Below are 16,236 nucleotides of genomic sequence, written 5' to 3'. Positions count from 1 at the left end.
TCGGCGAGGGGGCCGCGACACTCGGTCAGAGCCTGGATGGGCGCCTAGGGCGAGATAGTCGCTGATAACATATAGGCAGCCCGATCCACGCCGGAACAACCAAGTCCGCCCATACACTACGTCGACAGGTACCCTCATACAATGTCCACCGATGTAGCAGACTCGACCCCCTCTCTAGGCAGCGCCGTCGTCGTCGACGAAAGCGCGCCAGACACGCCGGCGGAATTGAAGAAGGATGGTACCGCTTCGCGCATGCGCCTCCACAAGGGCAACATCCCTACCGTGCCCCAGACGAAGGCCTGTCCGATGTGCCCTGCGAAGTTCACTCGGACAACACATCTGAGTCGTCATTTGCGTACTCGTACGTGTTCCTTGGATGTGTGTATGCGTGCTATATGCTCATCGAGGCTTCATGCAGACACCCGGGACAAATTGCATGAATGCGATGTGAGTGGCTCGTTCCTGCCTAGTCCCTCCCTCGCTCAATGCCTACAATGGCCAGAAATGCCATTCCCAGTTCACGCGGAGCGATCTCCTGACGAGGCATAAGCGCAGTTGTGGTGATCCGTGAGTACTCAGTTCTCTTTTCAAGCCCCCCATTCGCTGCCTGGCCCTTCTCCTCGGTGTCCGTCCAGGTCTCAGAGAAAGAGGTCTCTCAGTCGGATATGAGACCGAGGAGATCCGAGACAGCGTCCTCTGTCTTCAGCATGCATCGCTTCGCGTGCAATGTATCACGAAACTGTCACGAACCATGCACAACTTGCCCCGGTCTACCTTCGTGATAGGCGTCGAAGCAGAGTTGCGAAGCACGTACTGATGGATCTCCCAACAGAAACGCCAATCGTTCTCGCCGAAAGTCGTGCAAAGCATGTGCTGATTCCAAGGTGAAATGCGATCTGCAACAGCCCTGCTCCAAGTGCCAGGCGCGGGGCAGGGAGTGCGTCTACGTCTCAGGCCACTCCGTCTCTTCTGGTGCACGGGTCACCAAGGAAGAGACGAAGGTTCTCGACGCATTCGACGAGGAGCTGGCGAAAGTGCTTGCTAATCCACCCCTTGCTTCGTCATCAACCGCCCACACCCTGACGCCTGATGGCTATCTGAATCAAGTAGCGGTGCCGAGCGTAGACGCGAGCGCTATCCCTCTCCCCGCAGGTCCACAGCTTACCACGCCCTTCCCGTCCGCTACATATACATCCTCCACCGTCGACTTTGCGATCGCCAGTAGTTCCATGTTTGCTCAGATCGATAACCCGGACATCGCGCACGGCGGCACGCAGGGCGGAATCAACGACATGTTCGGCGCCGGCGAGATATTCGACGATCTCCTGGGTGGCATGTTTGCACCCAGTCAGCAGATGATGCCGCCGTCCGAGTTCAGCCACTCTGGGAAGGGTAAGGACGCTATGGGTGCATTCCCCGACTTCGGGAATAGCCAGGGCAGCGATTCGTCGTTGGCCAGCACCCCCTTCCCTGACGCTTTGTTTGATCTATCAACGATGCCATTATCGACGAGCAATCAGCACCTTTTCGACTATTTGCCTTCAGCAGGTCCCAGTACCGCGTCATCAAGCAGTCCCGGGTCGTCGGGCAGTGCGAGTTCGCCCAGTACCAAAGACGCGCAAAGCCAAAGCCTAACAGCCCACGATGGTCTCTCGCCCGCCTGTCTCCTGACATACTGTATGTCGAACGATTCACTCCATTTTACCCGCTCATTCATACTCGTTACAGTGTCGCTATTCTTCTCCGCATATCTTACCAACATGCCTATTGTACATGCGGCGACATTTGTACGCGAGGGCAGGCACCCGCTGTTGATAACTGCAATGGAGACGTGCGGCGCGCTCTATGTTAAGACCCGCGCAGCCATCGATTTCATCGACCAAAATCTCGCGAAAGCCCGAGATGAGCTAGTGGTCGAATTTGTGAGTATGCGTCGCCTCTGTACGCCAGCAGCCATTGACATGTGTTGTCAGGCAAAAGAGGCTTCGTCGCAAGAGTGGCAGCGCCAGATTGACCTCGTCCTTGCGGCGGACTTGTTCCAGACTGTGGGTCTGTTCCATCATAGCTCAGAGCAGCGCTCGTTCTCTAATGTGTACCACGGTATATTTGCTATGGTATGTCACATCATGCAGGCAACACAGGAAAATCTTGACAATCCATTGTAGATGATCCGCCTCAACGGCTTCGCCGATAAATGCATGGAGTGGAGTCCTCCGGCGGATATTAATGCCTCGAACGTTGAGCAAATATGGCGTGGGTGGGCCCGGCAAGAAACAGCCCGGAGGTTCGTTATTGTCTCAACAGATCCAGATTTCGCTCGCTGACTGAGCATCAACAGAGGCGTCGCTGTGTCATATATGCATGACTGCTGCCACTGCCTCTACTTCAACCTTCGGCCGACATACGAGACAGCCGCCTTTGACATGTATCTGCCGTGCGAGGATGCGCTTTGGACCGCATCATCGGCCGAGGAATGGTTTGCCATTCTCCGCAAACCCTCGCGTTATGGCACCATGCAGCAGCGCCTGAGTGGCCCCAGACTGCAGAGGAGCTACGCGAAGCTCGCCGCGCCGAGCGAGGCGCTCTCACCACCACCTGTCTTCAACCCATGGCAGCATCTCATCCTCATTCATGTTCTCCTCCGACAGCTATTCGAGGAGTTTATTGAAGCGCGATCACCAGAGTCCGAGGGCGGGCAGCCTGCTGCCGCCCCGGGCACCCAGCCGGAGTACATCAGCCAGGAGCGCATCTTCAGCTTCCAGGCGACGCTGCACCGGTGGCTGCAGAGCTGGCTCCAGTCGCCAGAGTCGCCGCAGTACTCAGAACTCGAGCCGCGCTTCGTCGAGCAGGCGCTGCCGTACTACTGGATCGCGCAGGTCGCCATTATGGCATACCAGGAGCGGCTGCCGCCGTTCTGCACGGGCACGGTGTACCTCGCGTCGGGCGAGGCGAAGTTCCGGCTCATGAAGAAGTGGGAGAAGCACATCCGGAATTTCCTCCGGAGGGGCGGGAAGGAGCCGACGCTGTCGTTTGCTGAGCTGGTGAACGTGCGGCTACGGAAGTGGGATCCGAATGCAGGCCACGAAGACGACCCGGTCAACTTGCTCGGGTTCTTCCCGCAGTTATAGATGCGTGGTCTCTTTACGAGTGTGTTACGATGTGATGATACGATCTATCCAGTCTTAGTGCATGTTAGTGTAGCGCCCAGGATGTCCGAGCTATATATTCATTGCGTTCTGTCCCCATTCATAGTCGTGCGTCTATTCTCGAGACGGGCAGCCAAGCAAGTTGCATATGTGCTTCAAGCTTTTGCATGCGCTATCGCACACTTGAAGGGCCGCTCCCCGCAATCATGTAATGCATCGATTCTTAGCTGCACAAGTTAGCATGACTGCAGCGGTGGGCATGGGCGGGAGAACCGTGAATAGAGACAGCATTTTAGGCAGTGATGCCGCTGACCGTCTGGCATCTGGTGTCGACCGCTGGAGTCGCCGCCGCCGCAGCGTCCGCCGGACGAACATCGGATGGGCGGGCAGTCGGGGCCGCCGGGCCGACTGCGGCGCGCGTCTCGATCGACTCTTGCGTCCGCCGTCGACTGACGTCGACTCGGACGACCTGTGTAGTTGGCGGTGTAGTGGCAAGTGCAACCTGCGACTGGCTGCCGCCTGCCTACGCACAGGCCTCAGACTCTCTACCACTGCGTCAGAAACTGGGTGCGACGCCCTCAATTCCTCAATTTGCGCTCGAACCCTCAAGCACGCCCCGCTGGTTCTCCATCCGTTCCGTTGCCGCTCCCTCGTCTGCGCCGAGAGAATCTCAAGCAATCCGAGGCCTGACGATGTGCTCGCTGCTGTGATCATCTTCACCGCCCGTCAGGCATGGACCCCAGGTGTCTCGAGTCAACATGTACAAGATACGAAAGCTCTAGGTACGTCTTCGCATAGTACGTACTGCAATCCTGTTGCGTTTCCTTCATCGTTATTGGGTCTGCGAATACTCGTATCAAACGGGCACGGATGCATCGAGTTCTTCGTGGCTCCTAGATATCGCTGCTCGTATGACCCTCATCGACTGTGGACTGTAGAGGCACACGTTTGCACCGATACCTGCATACTGCATGCACGTCGTTAGTACGTCAATGCGCCTTCTGTTACAGAATCTACGTACGCGAGGGACTATGTGCGCCTTTCTCGTCTGCGCTCTCGGCATTTCCGGCAAAGTTCACTCGCGGGCAGATTAACAGATCACGTCGTTTTTCAACGGGACACTTGTGTTAGCTGGGCGTCGTAGCATCACGGGTACGACAGGTCGAGGGGTATCAATAGACCTTGGTGCTGGGACAGGACATGTCGCAGAGCATCGTGTAGGTATGCGTTATTTTGTATTTGTCACGGCTGTGCATGACTGACTGCCAGCGCTGTGCACCTTGCCTGACAAGCAGGCGAACTTATCGACGGATGGAAGTTCTACATATGTGAGATGCAACGTATAGTGCCGCCTCTCGCCCCAATCGATGTGACATTGACATTCCCGTTCTTTCTGTTTACTGCGACTGCACGATCTGCTACTCGAACGGTCTGCTCGTACAGAAAGCATGGGGTCTATTTGCGCGTTCAAGCGGTCCTTCTTGATTATCGACGAGCATATGCAAGCCATCGCCTAGACCTATAAGCCTCAGCTCCGCGCGTTCACCAGGGTCGGTCGCACTGCATCCAAGGACACCGGTCCTCTGTGTTCGACTACCTGCGGTCCTAGCATGTCCGCTACCAGTCAACTGCCACTGACCAGACAGTCTAGTCACAGCTTCGCACTGTTGGGGATGTCCTGCCATCGGGTTTCGGTCACCCAGGATGTCGACTACCTGGATTATCGGTACTTGCACGGGCGGCGACCACTCGGAACAAGACGCTACGACTGAGTTCATGTGTCTGCATAACTGACGATGCTTCTACACGTTCCGATCAGCGCTACTCACCCCATATATACTACCGTCACATCTACTAGTTCGATTCATTCACCTCCATCCGCCGGTCGTGCCTTCTGGCAGTGCAGCAAGGAAATCCGAGTCAATAGTAATCATTACAGGTGCGAGCTGCATTCGCCGTTTGGTCACTGCTCGAGCCTCGCTGATGACCTACTGTGCCAAACCTAATAGCAGCGATGCGCTTGCCTCAGGGCCCCGACGAGAGGGATGAGCTGCAAGACGTCGCGCGTCAAGAGCGCGAACATCAGCGCATTCACGGCCCATCAGGTACGTTGCAACCATATTTTGCCGGTCTTTCGAAAACGGCAGTCTAAGGCTCCAGAGCTAATGAGGCTCTGTCATCATAGACGAGGCCCTCTTGCGCAAGCTCGCCATTCTCGCAAAGTCGATCAAGAGAAATATGCAATCACTTAGCCGGCGCGTGATCAATAATAGCAACGAAATGAACGAACATGCCTCGACGTGAGTACAAGTACAAGTGGTGTGCGAGTCATGCTGATACGGGGCATGGACTTGTAGGACGACCGCCTCCGGAGCGTCATCTCAGGATGATCCGGCTCCGCGGTTGCCCACCGAGGTCTGCGGACGGATCATTGACCACGTAGCCGCGGGACTGGGTCTCTACTACCCATCTCTGGCTGGGAATCCAAATCTCCTAGCTCTTCAATCGTGCGCACTAGTATGCAGGGACTGGTACTTTCACACCTGGTACCACCTCCATCGGCGTGTTTACCTCCGTGACCGGAACGACGTCCGCTCACTTGCCAGGACACTCCGCGAGAGACCACGCCTCCGCGGTGTTGTCCAACAGGTCGTCATCTCGGGTGTGATTCAACATCTTGGAACGTTTGCCGCCATGCTTGCCGGGAAGCTTCAGAAACTCTCGGAGATCATCATTGAGGACGCGGAGTGGACCGTCGACTCGATGAGGATGGAAGACGTTGGATATCTCGCCACATTTTACCGTGTCCGCACATTAACTATCATGAATGTCACCGTGCCGAGCATTTCCCGACTGGCCCGCCTCATCTCAGCACTCCCTGGCCTGAGAAATTTGAGGTGCCGTGGTGTCGGGTGCTCGCAGGAACACCCAATCTCTCCTGTCTCTCTCCCGCTCAACTCTGCAAGTTTGGAGGAGCTCGACGTGCGATGGGTTTCGCCCACAATTCAAGACCTCCTCGTACGAATCAGCCAGGCTTCCCGGCTACGCCGTCTCCATCTCGGAGTGGAAGGAGCCTTGAACTCATCCTCTGCACGCAGGAGAAGTCAGGCTTTATTGGATGCAAGTGCGGCCTCGGTGGAAGTCCTCTGTCTTCTAATCATTGAGCCCGGCAAGGTGTCTTCCATGGATAGTGACGCCGTTGATTTCACTACAGGCAAGTTGTACGTTCGCTTCTGGGTTATCTGATTGACCATGATCATAAGTAGAACAACACCTCAACCTGTCACGTTATGAAAGCTTGTGGCAATTGCGGATTTACCTGTTCGACCCCTTTGTTGAGTGGTCCTGGATTTCCCATATCGTCTCTCGAATTCCTTCAAGGCATCTCGCGGTCCTGTCTATTTTGTTTTGCTTCCGTCGAGATCATGCAGCCAACGACTTGAATCGGGCAGTAACGATGATGGACGAAGACGGTATCTTGGTGCGATTGGACGACATATTGCAAGCAGAGTGCTTCGCCGATATCACACCGGGTGGTATATGCCTAGCCTTCCAAAATTCTGGCAATGTCTGGGCCCGGCCTGGAGAAATGTTTGGTTCAGAGTCATCATTGCGAGAGCGGCGCAACCGGTGTGACAAGCTCATTAGACGGAAGATGCCGCGCTGTAATGGACGGGGCATATTGACGTACGTGGTACAATTGGTCCGCTGCAGTGACAAAGACAAGCTGAGTACCCTTCTTTCAAAGTATCGTATATGGTTTCGAAGAGCACGACAACTGGAGGAGCAACATGGATGAAATCCATGAAGCGACACAACACCAGAAGCCCAAAACTGGAGTAGAGGTGCAGCGAGAGGACGACGCTGAGCATGCGCCGGACACGTCAGGCTGACTGTTCTGATCTTGTACACTCGCCGGTGTTAGTGTATCGAGTCCTGTGAGTGCGCACACAAGCTGCCATACATACTGCTGTTCACCTCATTTTCTGTAGCCTCGTCGTACGCGGCGCGATTTGCGCACTTTGTTCTGACGCCGAGAGATATACGTCTGCAGCCAAGCGAGTTGCATATGTCCCAGATGTCCTTCAAGCTTCAGGCCTCAGGCCTCAGGCACCGAGGGTGCATGATGCTACTGGTAGTATCGATCCTTCCAGAGACCAGGTCCCGATCATTGACGTTCTCGAGGGGCCGCTCAACGAACCTCCTACGTTTTTGCCAAGTTTTCACTCCGGTCATCGGACAGGGTGCCGTGTAGATGAGTTATCCCTTGCTCGCTAGAGCAAGGCTCTCCCAGGTCGAAATTGTTGCTTCCGCTTTTCATCCGAGCTTGTCGCTGTTTGGTTTCTGCCTCAATGTGGAAGTCAACGGTCATGAGATTCATGTTAGCGGGTCTTGAGCTCCTCACCTGGGGCATTGTAGCAGCGATCACGCACAGCCCTCCCGCCGGCATCGAGGTCGCGCAGATCCTGGACAGATCCGTTTATTGTGTTCACAGGTGCATGTCACGGTGATGACAGAAAAGGTAAACCGGTAGCCAAGTAATGCTTCAGCCGTTCCCACTACAGTACTGTGCCGACTGAGTGATGTACGATATTGACATGCCGATATGCTACACTGTACTAAGGTCGGCCGGAAGGCCACAGTTCAAAATCAGTAAGTAATACGGCCATGGTACGGCTGCTGCCGAGGCCCGATCTGCTTACGTAAGCCGTTCTGGCAGAGTACTTGTTGCATTGCCTCGTCTGTGCTCTCCCTTAAATTAGCTTATCCCCCATGTACTCTAACACAAATGAAAAGACTTTAGTGTATCATCGGCTTTCCGATGGATTTTGGGTGTTCTGTGGATTGTCTGTCTCGGCATGTTGGAATTCTGTAAGCGCCCTAGACTCACGGTCGCACCTGCCTAAATTGGACAGGCGGCGGGCATCGGTCGCACATAAGTAGGTACTGTACAGCGATGTGCATTTCTAAACAGTGTTTCTGCGAGTCAAGCCAAATACGTTTGAAGCATCGCGCTCAATCGCCCCGGTGCGCAATGAATTAATGAATACGTCGTCCCCCGCCAAGTGTGACCGTTACCCGACGGCGCTTACCGAGTTCCGGCTCAAATTTGAGATATGGACTCCCCACAATGTATGCAAAAGCCACATACTATATCACTGCAATACAGATCAGGATTATTCTGTAGTAAGTAGAACATGAAATTAATGAGGGGAGGCACGAATCGGAACAAGACTTTCGGCCAGACTAGCTTACGTGAGCAGATCGGGCCTTGGCAACAGCGTACCATACAGTACTACGAATTTCGCTTTCCCCCTGTCGAAAATGTTGCTTTCGTACCACGTTCTCCCTGGTATGCGATGGCACAATGAATGCAATCACACAACGTTCATCAGCTCGAAAACTTGCGCGAGCAAGGTTAGCGCCGCCAGCCTTGGCGGCATTTCGAGTTGAATACTGAATGGCAATTGACAGATGCCAAGCTCAGACTTGTTCGAACTCCTTTCCGTTGTTGCGGCCTGGCAGTGGAGGACAATTGACACGCGGCCATGGTCTTCCACCGTTCAGCGCCCCCGCAGACAGCCTCATGCCTGGCGTGAGGCAACCAGAGGCCGCTTAGTAACCAGGCGGCGATGACGGACTCGGAGGTCAACAGCTGGCAGCGCATCTTCGAGGAAGCAGAGATGCATCAAGAATTCATTTTGCCGGCGTGTTACGCCCCGCCTCACCGGAGGTCGCCTTGGTGAGGTCGTCGGGTACGCTGCTTACTGCGGTTCCGCCACTGCGCCGGATGGCAAGCGGCGACGGGCCGCCCAAAAAGGAAGGAAGGCGCGTCGATGTGACACGCATGCGGACTCCAGCGGATCGCCCGTCCAATAGACGACCGTTTCGCGGCGCTATCTTCCGCCACAACACGAGGATCGCGCTAGGAGCAGACCGAGGTCTCGTCCAGGTCTCGTCCTTTCCTAAGGCAGTTTAGGAGGCTCAATAGGGTCTCTTTAGGGATGTAAGAAGACCTATGACCTGAGTGGGACCGCGATACGTATCTCGACGGCAAGGGGAGCCCGCTCGTCCTGCAATTTGCCAGGTGCGTGTGTGCATCGAGCACGCTCGACGAATTCTACGGTGCCGTCATGGTGGCGTCGGTGCTGTGTTCTGCGCGGCGACCTAATTCCCAAGACCCGGAGTTTGTTCTCCGCCTCGAGATCGGGACTCCGGCGCCATCTGGGGACCAAATCTGAGATAGGATCGCGATCAGCTGAACCCGGAGAAATGAGGCAAGGCTAACCCGATTCGGCAGGTGCTCGCGAAAGTCAAGGTCGTTTCGCGCGCGCTATATACGTCCACCACCCTCGCTGGCCGTCCTTCATTCATGCCGCCGTCCCCTCTCGCCTCATAATCCCCGTCCCTGGCTCGTCTTCACGATCATGGGTGGTCTGCCTCGCACTCGCTCCCTCCGGGACGTTGTCCTCATCCTCCTCGGTGCTACCTCAATGCATCTCGCATCAGTCTTCATGGGCTTCAACGAACCCACAGGATCTATCATCGTCAAGACTGAGGTCAGCTCACACTTTGTCGAGGATATCAACAACACAGTCGTCGCACCCCCCGCTGAAGACCGCGAGACCTCGAGGGAACGCGATGTACAGAAGGTACTCGACCCCGGCAAGGACACGGTCGACGTGTCTTTCCAGCTGCCAGAGACAACTATCCTCTCACACGCCCCTGGGTGGACCGTCTTCCAGAATATCTACATGGCGAACGGGACACTGTACATCGTTTCGTCCGAGCCCGCCTCTTCTTTCCCTCACACCCGCATGATGACCTCCACCGGCCTTGCCGCCGAGAACACGCCCGAAAACATCGCAGCGCGCGAGCCGACAGCACGCGACATGGACTTCCTCACGCCCGCTGAGGCACGGCGACGCTGGGGCGGCAACTCCGACAAAGCGGATCGGAATCGCGTTTGGTCCGTCGGTGGGAACACTGTTCTCGTCAATGAACCCCCGCAATTCCTCGATCACTATTACCACTTCTGCGCCGAACTGATGCTGGGCGTCTGGCCGTTCTGGCTCGGCACGTACAACATACAAGTAGACGCTTCTGCTCCCAGCGTAGAGGCAGCCCCGCACATTGACCGTATGATCTTCTCGCACGCTGAGGCAACCGGCTGGCGAGATAGGCCTGGCTTCAACTCGTACTTCCTGCGCGCCGCCTTCCCCTCCATCACAGTCGAAGTCGAGACTGACTGGAAGGACCGCATCGCCGCGACAGCGACGCACGGCATCCCGGAGCGGGCATGGCACTTCGACACGCTCATGCTGACCGACCGCTCTGCCGCCTTCCGGGGCGAGTCGTGTGGCAGTCGGAATCAGCGCATTGCGAGCGAGGCTGTCGAGCACATGGAGAAGCGGGGCACGCTCTCGAAGTGGTGGTGGGAGCCGCTGAGGCAGGCGGTCCTGCGCTTCGCGGGAGTGGACCAGGAGACGCTCGAGATCGGTGTGAAGGCGGACGCGGTCGCGGCGCGGAAGGATGGGGCCGAGGTCGATTGGGCTGGCTCGACGTCCCTGAGCAAGCCGCAGCCGATCGTGATTACCTACATCAACCGGCAGGGTGCCCGGAGGCACCTCATCGACGAGGACCACCAAGCGTTGGTGCAGGCCTTGACGGCGATGTGTGCGGCACACAGTTGGGAGCTTAACATCGTCCAGGCGGAGCATCTCACTCATGACGAGCAGCTGAAGCTGGTTGCGCGCACCACGGTATGTCCGAGCGCATCCATGCGTACTTTGTGGTCTAAAAATATCCTCAGGTTCTGCTCGGTGTGCACGGCAATGGGCTTACAGTAAGTATCAATCTCTTCGACTGGACCTCGGTGCTGACACCATGCTAGCATCTTATCATGATGCCCGTTACTCCCATCTCGACCGTCATCGAGATCTTCTATCCCGAAGGCTACGCGAACGACTACAAATGGACGGCACACGCTCTAGGCATGAAGCACTTCGCCATTTGGAATGACACGTGAGTCCCTCACTATTGTCGTATGCTACCACTCAAGAGCCGACATGGTCCACGTTCTAGCTATCATACATACCCCGATCAACTATGGCCGAACTATCCTGAGGGCTTCCAGGGCACCCAGATCCCAGTCTACGCACCCCTCATCGCGCGAATCATCCAGGACCGCGTCGCCGGAAGGCTACCATGACACCGATGGATGACCTTGCAGAGGGACTTCCTCGCTGGCCACGACATCGGGCATCTCATCACCTATCATCATCGAATCTTGTACGTACATTACTAGTCCCTGGATCGTCGCAACCACGTTCGTTTTGTGTTCCGTTTTGTATCGAGGATCGGACTCTGTGCGTGTGACTGCTGCTGTTTTTCTCGTGATTGTTTGTTGTTGGGAACAATGGCCTCGGTCCTAGTGCGTCCTACTAAGGCTAACTTATCGTATGAGAGGAGTTCGAGGCTACGTCTTCGTCGTGTAATCCTGGGCTTCGCGTGTAGTGTGTAGGATAATGATCACTTCTTGCCGCACTCTGAACATTGGCACGCCCACCCTTGAAGCTGGCTCAAACATTCGACATATAGCCTATAGGTAGCCGGCATTACTATGTACCAGTGGCATGGAGCGTATACGCGAAGTTTGGGCCTGTTGGAGTATGGGTGGTGCTGTGCGACACCACGACTGTACGCCCGCGTGGTCAATAGCCTCGTGTTCTCCACTCGTTGGACTATGTACGCACGGTTGCCCATGACATATATCGCTATGCCGGAGGTGACATCAACCATGAAGTCAACGCGAAGTCCCCCCTCGGTGCAAAAAACCGTGGTGCGTGCTCCATGAGCGGGGGTATAAAAGAAGCCATCTCTGAGGTCGATCGAGCAACTACACATCCTCGATCGACTCGAGCACCCACAACTGTCACGAACATCACGACTTACGACCACACAAACTATTGATACATCATGGTAAGTGTGACGAGTGTTCGCGGGTTGCACGGGGAGCTGATCTTGGTGATTCCGCTCACAGGGCGTCCTCATTTCCATATTGGTGGGCACCGTCAACGCCATCGTCGCTGTTGTTGTCGGCATCATCGAGCTCGTCTTCGGCGGCATCGCCTGGGTACGTGTCATTCCCTTCTCATCACACAATGGTTTCCTGACGTAGGGTCTACCGCCCGTGTACAGTTGGTGACAGGCATCCTCTGCTGCGGATTCTGCAGCCCAACCGCTGGCACAGGAATAGGGACAACTGGAGGGGCGGGAGCAGGATACGGGACGGGAACAGGCACGAGTAGACGGTCGGGCCTGTTTGGAGGCCTTGGGCGTAGAAGGGGTGTAGCAGGTGGCTCAGGCGGGGGACTTGGCGCAGGGACTGGCGGCATGACTGGAGGCGGCGGCATGGGAGGTGGAGGCATGACTGGAGGCGGCGGCATTGGAGGTGGAGGCATGACCGGAGGTGGTATGGGCACCGGCATGGGTACTGGTGCTGGTGTAGGTCCTACGACTGGCGGCCTGGGGTCGACCTACTAAGACAGTCTGAGTCTGAGAGGCTTCTCATGACATACCCAACACTGCGGACTTGAAACATACCAATATTGGACTGGAATAATGCATGATAATTCCACTGTGCTCTTCACAGTGTGAACGCCGCATGCCCCGACACCTGTAACTTACTTCGCTTCGTGACAAACGATCATGACTACGCCAGCAATGGTGATGCCACAGTCGTGCGGGGAGCGGTAGTTGATGGGCGTGGGTTGGGCGGTAGGGTGCAGGATTCGAATCGACAGCATACCTATAGCTACGAAGAATCCTTCTGGTTGTTGTATGACCACACGTATCCAACTCGTCTTGATGGACGTGCACCGATATGTGAGCTGTCTCCACGCCATGGACCCTACCGCGTCTCTGTGCGTCTGGACCAAGGCTAGGCATGCGGCTCGGGCATGTATGTTTCTATAAGCTATAAGGGCGTCAGCCTCGATATAGACTCCAGCATGATACAGAGCGTTATCATGACACCGAACTCACTGCAGTGGTTCTGCGTTATCATCCTTGCCCTGCTCAGGCCATCCGAGATCCCTGACTCACGCGCACGGGTGACCTTGTGATTCTGAAGAACATGCCGCGCCGATACCAACACGAAGTAAGTTCCCGAGTGCCATCCTGCAAAAGGGAATGCGCAGCTGCCGTATATATAGGCTCAACCTGCCCCAGAACCCCACCCCGAGCCCCCAAGCTTACACTCACCAAACCATCGATCCTATCGTCCGCGATGAAGACGCCGTATGCCCTCATCGCATCTCTCGCTCTTGCGGTGGCAACGCCGGCCTCTGCGGGCCCCATCGCCTACGGACTCTGCCAGACAGGTGAGGCGTATCATGATCGGCATGAACCGTACCTACACCATCGGTAATTCGCCGTCGCTGTCTACAGGATGTAACACTGTCGTTGTGGCATGCTACGCTGCCGCCGGGTTCACATTCGGAACCGTTATTGCGGCCCCGGCGGTGCCCGCCGTCATCCTGGGTTGTAACGCCGCCCTCGGTACCTGCGCCGCAACATGCGCGACTGTCGCGCTATTTGCGCCAACCCCATGAAGACTGGACGGTAAGGACTTTGCTTGGGTAGCATGGCGTCTGCAGGGAGACTAACGCCACGACTTCGCAGCTTCGCCTCCAACGACGACTGTGACGACGACGAGCGGCGGTTCAGCCGTCTGCTCTTTCCTGTGCCATGAAGTGTTCTTATATCGCTGTCCTGTATCGATGCCCGAAGCGTATGAAAGTGATATACCATTGACATTTGGGAGCTAACTGACCTGACGCACTGTACATATCCGAGACGATCTTGCTGGCACCGGTTTAGACAATGGCGTCGTGCGCTTCCCATCACGAAGGGGTGACAAAAGAAAAACAAGAAATCCAATAACCTACGACGTAGATACACGGCATATTAGAGAGCTACGAGAATAGCGCGACACTAGCGTATGGCACCCTGTCCAGGTCTATGCGGCGTGTGCGGTGGGGCTCGTCTTCTCTGTGGTGAGTTCGGCGACAGGCGCCGCGCCGAACTTCTCCATCACAGGATCCAAGCCCGTCCTCTGGTAGCTGTCGTACACGTGCCAGGATAAGAGCCAAGCGGGAGTGTGGGGGCGGGATTGTACGTACTACCAAACGCGCGCCAGCTGGCCTAGACCTGTCGACCCTACGAACGCGTTGACCTGGATGACACTCGTGAACAAAGGGTTGTAGTTGCTGCGAGGTCGTAGCTGAAACTTACCGCTGCCAGACTGTAGTTGACGGGCGTGATGACGAAGGAGTAGCGCACCCAGATGAAACCAGTCGCCGTTAGAGCTATGTAGCGTTGGGCCGGTACAGCCAAAGACCACGGAACAAGTATTATGGAGCAAGGGAAATGCGAAAGGAGTCGCGAAGTACCGAGTGGCAATGTGAGCTCTCCCGGTATACGACCCGAGCGGTACTACTACGCACCGAGGTTCTGCGACACACTCAGTTTCTCAGCGGGCCGGGAGAGATCCTTGACACCGGCAGCGACGAGGCACCACTTCATGACCGGCGCCCAGAAGAACACAGTCTTCGGGCCTGGTGTAATGCAAGCGAGGCATCATGTAGAGTCGTTCGCGGGGTAGGTGGGCGGTCTGGGTCAGCGCGGATCGTGCCGAGTCGCTTGCTGGACGCACCTGCGGGGTGGTTCATGAACGAGGAGAATTTTGACGCGCCTGCCGATGCTGCTGCTCCCGACATGGTGACGGTGTGTAGAGGGGCTGTGAGGAGGATGGAGGGGAGGATGAGCTCGATGTGGGCCGATGTTAGTCAGGCCGTCCGATGCGTGGGTCCGCTGAGAATCGACACTTTCCTTTCCCGGATGTCGGTGTGGTTGATACACGTGATGTCTTCTACACGTACACGATCGGGACCAGCGCTTCCCACATCGTGTCCTAGTCGTTGTGGCTGCCCCTTCGCCCATCCCCTTCAATCTGTTCAACCACACTCGGTCTCGCAACCACATACGCGTCATTTGAGCTGTGAGGCAGCCATGGATGCCCCAGATAACATCCCTGGCTTTCTGGACCCCCTTTTGAACCATCTCTCGTCCGCCCTTCCGCCGAGTGTATACGACGCCGTCCTCTCTCTCCTATCCTACTCAATAACCTTCTGCACGTCACTCTTCCACCTGCTCAAGGCACTTGCATTGTCCAACCCCACATCATGGGATGCACAAACCATCCTTCCGCCCCTCATTACCGTCCTCGGGGCGTACCTCGCGCTCGTGAGCTTCTACCGCACGACGGGGTGGATGATACGCACCACGTTCGCGTTCGTCAAATGGGGGACCCTCCTCTCCGTACTTGCCGCCGGCGCAGGATACTTCATGGGCAATGCGAACGCGAACGGGGGAAACGGCGTAGATGGGCAATTCCGCGGGATCGTGCCAACCTTCGGTGGCATGATCCTCGATATGCTCAATGGACAAGATCGGAACGTCGCCGGGGGTGCGCGCACGAGTCGCACATCTACCAGGTCCCGTACTCAAAGGAGGAAGGCGCCGCGGCCAAAGGCATGGGAGTCATGGGACCGGCATCAAGAATGGCAGTATAACGACAATGCGCAGAACCAGGCGGGCGACGGGGGATCGGGTGTGCAGCAGATAATGGGTCAGATTTTCGGCGCAGCAGGGCGCGTAATACGAGACGGTGGCTGGTGGGAGGCGGCCAAGAACGTCGTGGATAGCGCACTGCAGGACCCGGATGCCGACGCGGAAGGCGAGAGGGATGCTGGATCGGAGGGGCGGCGGCAGCAGCCTCCCCGGAACGCGAAGACGAAGGCACAGTCTAAGTCTAGCTCGAATTAGTCGTCGGTATACTTATATTGGTGAGCATCTACTGCACAACGTGCCGACCGCTGCTGACGACTATGACAATAGGTTATGTGTACCATGTATTCGTACTCTTGATATACAGTGTGGCATAGGCCGCATCATGACATGCTTGTACCGCTGTCTTCAGTGAGGCGCGAGTCATGCGCTACCTGGTCGAATCAGCTCGAGCGTC

The 16,236-nt window shown here is 56.3% G+C and overlaps 8 protein-coding genes across 8 annotated transcripts; 7 read left to right on the top strand and 1 right to left on the bottom strand.

Moving 5' to 3' along the window:
* Positions 1 to 141: 141 nt before the first annotated feature.
* Positions 142 to 3,128, top strand: C8Q71DRAFT_856049 (uncharacterized protein; the record flags this gene model as incomplete). Its single annotated transcript, XM_047927250.1, has 8 exons — positions 142 to 361; positions 419 to 447; positions 503 to 567; positions 833 to 1,677; positions 1,729 to 1,922; positions 1,974 to 2,114; positions 2,166 to 2,284; positions 2,339 to 3,128. 8 exons carry the CDS (start codon positions 142 to 144, stop codon positions 3,126 to 3,128), a joined length of 2,403 nt encoding a protein of 800 aa, XP_047781191.1.
* A 34-nt stretch (positions 3,129 to 3,162) lies between these two features.
* C8Q71DRAFT_512030 (uncharacterized protein) lies at positions 3,163 to 4,484 on the top strand. The gene is made up of 3 exons (XM_047919058.1): positions 3,163 to 4,130; positions 4,244 to 4,367; positions 4,439 to 4,484. Coding segments are annotated over exons 1-2 (774 nt in total). The 5' UTR covers positions 3,163 to 3,357; the 3' UTR covers positions 4,245 to 4,367; positions 4,439 to 4,484.
* A 432-nt stretch (positions 4,485 to 4,916) lies between these two features.
* C8Q71DRAFT_511952 (uncharacterized protein) lies at positions 4,917 to 6,466 on the top strand. Its single transcript, XM_047919057.1, has 6 exons — positions 4,917 to 5,085; positions 5,156 to 5,251; positions 5,332 to 5,446; positions 5,504 to 6,164; positions 6,245 to 6,360; positions 6,413 to 6,466. The coding sequence occupies exons 2-5, from the start codon at positions 5,161 to 5,163 to the stop codon at positions 6,308 to 6,310; spliced, it is 933 nt and encodes a 310-aa protein (XP_047781189.1). The 5' UTR covers positions 4,917 to 5,085; positions 5,156 to 5,160; the 3' UTR covers positions 6,311 to 6,360; positions 6,413 to 6,466.
* Positions 6,467 to 9,383: 2,917 nt separating this feature from the next.
* Positions 9,384 to 11,696, top strand: C8Q71DRAFT_749499 (uncharacterized protein). The gene is made up of 4 exons (XM_047923204.1): positions 9,384 to 10,909; positions 10,960 to 10,992; positions 11,041 to 11,171; positions 11,232 to 11,696. The coding sequence occupies exons 1-4, from the start codon at positions 9,575 to 9,577 to the stop codon at positions 11,356 to 11,358; spliced, it is 1,626 nt and encodes a 541-aa protein (XP_047781188.1). The 5' UTR covers positions 9,384 to 9,574; the 3' UTR covers positions 11,359 to 11,696.
* Positions 11,697 to 11,753: 57 nt separating this feature from the next.
* Positions 11,754 to 12,704, top strand: C8Q71DRAFT_511750 (uncharacterized protein). The gene is made up of 3 exons (XM_047919055.1): positions 11,754 to 12,128; positions 12,190 to 12,282; positions 12,348 to 12,704. The coding sequence occupies exons 1-3, from the start codon at positions 12,126 to 12,128 to the stop codon at positions 12,690 to 12,692; spliced, it is 441 nt and encodes a 146-aa protein (XP_047781187.1). The 5' UTR covers positions 11,754 to 12,125; the 3' UTR covers positions 12,693 to 12,704.
* Positions 12,705 to 13,384: 680 nt separating this feature from the next.
* On the top strand, positions 13,385 to 13,992 carry C8Q71DRAFT_511747 (uncharacterized protein). The gene has a single exon (XM_047919054.1). The coding sequence runs from the start codon at positions 13,451 to 13,453 to the stop codon at positions 13,760 to 13,762; it is 312 nt and encodes a 103-aa protein (XP_047781186.1). The 5' UTR covers positions 13,385 to 13,450; the 3' UTR covers positions 13,763 to 13,992.
* Positions 13,993 to 14,192: 200 nt separating this feature from the next.
* C8Q71DRAFT_511742 (UPF0041-domain-containing protein) lies at positions 14,193 to 15,035 on the bottom strand. Its single transcript, XM_047919053.1, has 4 exons — positions 14,866 to 15,035; positions 14,657 to 14,767; positions 14,445 to 14,518; positions 14,193 to 14,385 (listed from the first exon to the last, which is right to left on the bottom strand). The coding sequence occupies exons 1-4, from the start codon at positions 14,927 to 14,929 to the stop codon at positions 14,332 to 14,334; spliced, it is 303 nt and encodes a 100-aa protein (XP_047781185.1). The 5' UTR covers positions 14,930 to 15,035; the 3' UTR covers positions 14,193 to 14,331.
* Positions 15,036 to 15,120: 85 nt separating this feature from the next.
* C8Q71DRAFT_831906 (uncharacterized protein) lies at positions 15,121 to 16,183 on the top strand. Its single transcript, XM_047926380.1, has 2 exons — positions 15,121 to 16,057; positions 16,110 to 16,183. Exon 1 carries the CDS (start codon positions 15,222 to 15,224, stop codon positions 16,035 to 16,037), a length of 816 nt encoding a protein of 271 aa, XP_047781184.1. The 5' UTR covers positions 15,121 to 15,221; the 3' UTR covers positions 16,038 to 16,057; positions 16,110 to 16,183.
* Positions 16,184 to 16,236: the final 53 nt, after the last annotated feature.

Source organism: Rhodofomes roseus (assembly GCF_022264815.1).
Source record: "Rhodofomes roseus strain CIRM-BRFM 1785 chromosome Unknown C8Q71scaffold_6, whole genome shotgun sequence".
Taxonomy (NCBI): Eukaryota; Fungi; Basidiomycota; class Agaricomycetes; order Polyporales; family Fomitopsidaceae; genus Rhodofomes; species Rhodofomes roseus.
This window is presented reverse-complemented; position numbering and strand designations above follow the sequence as displayed.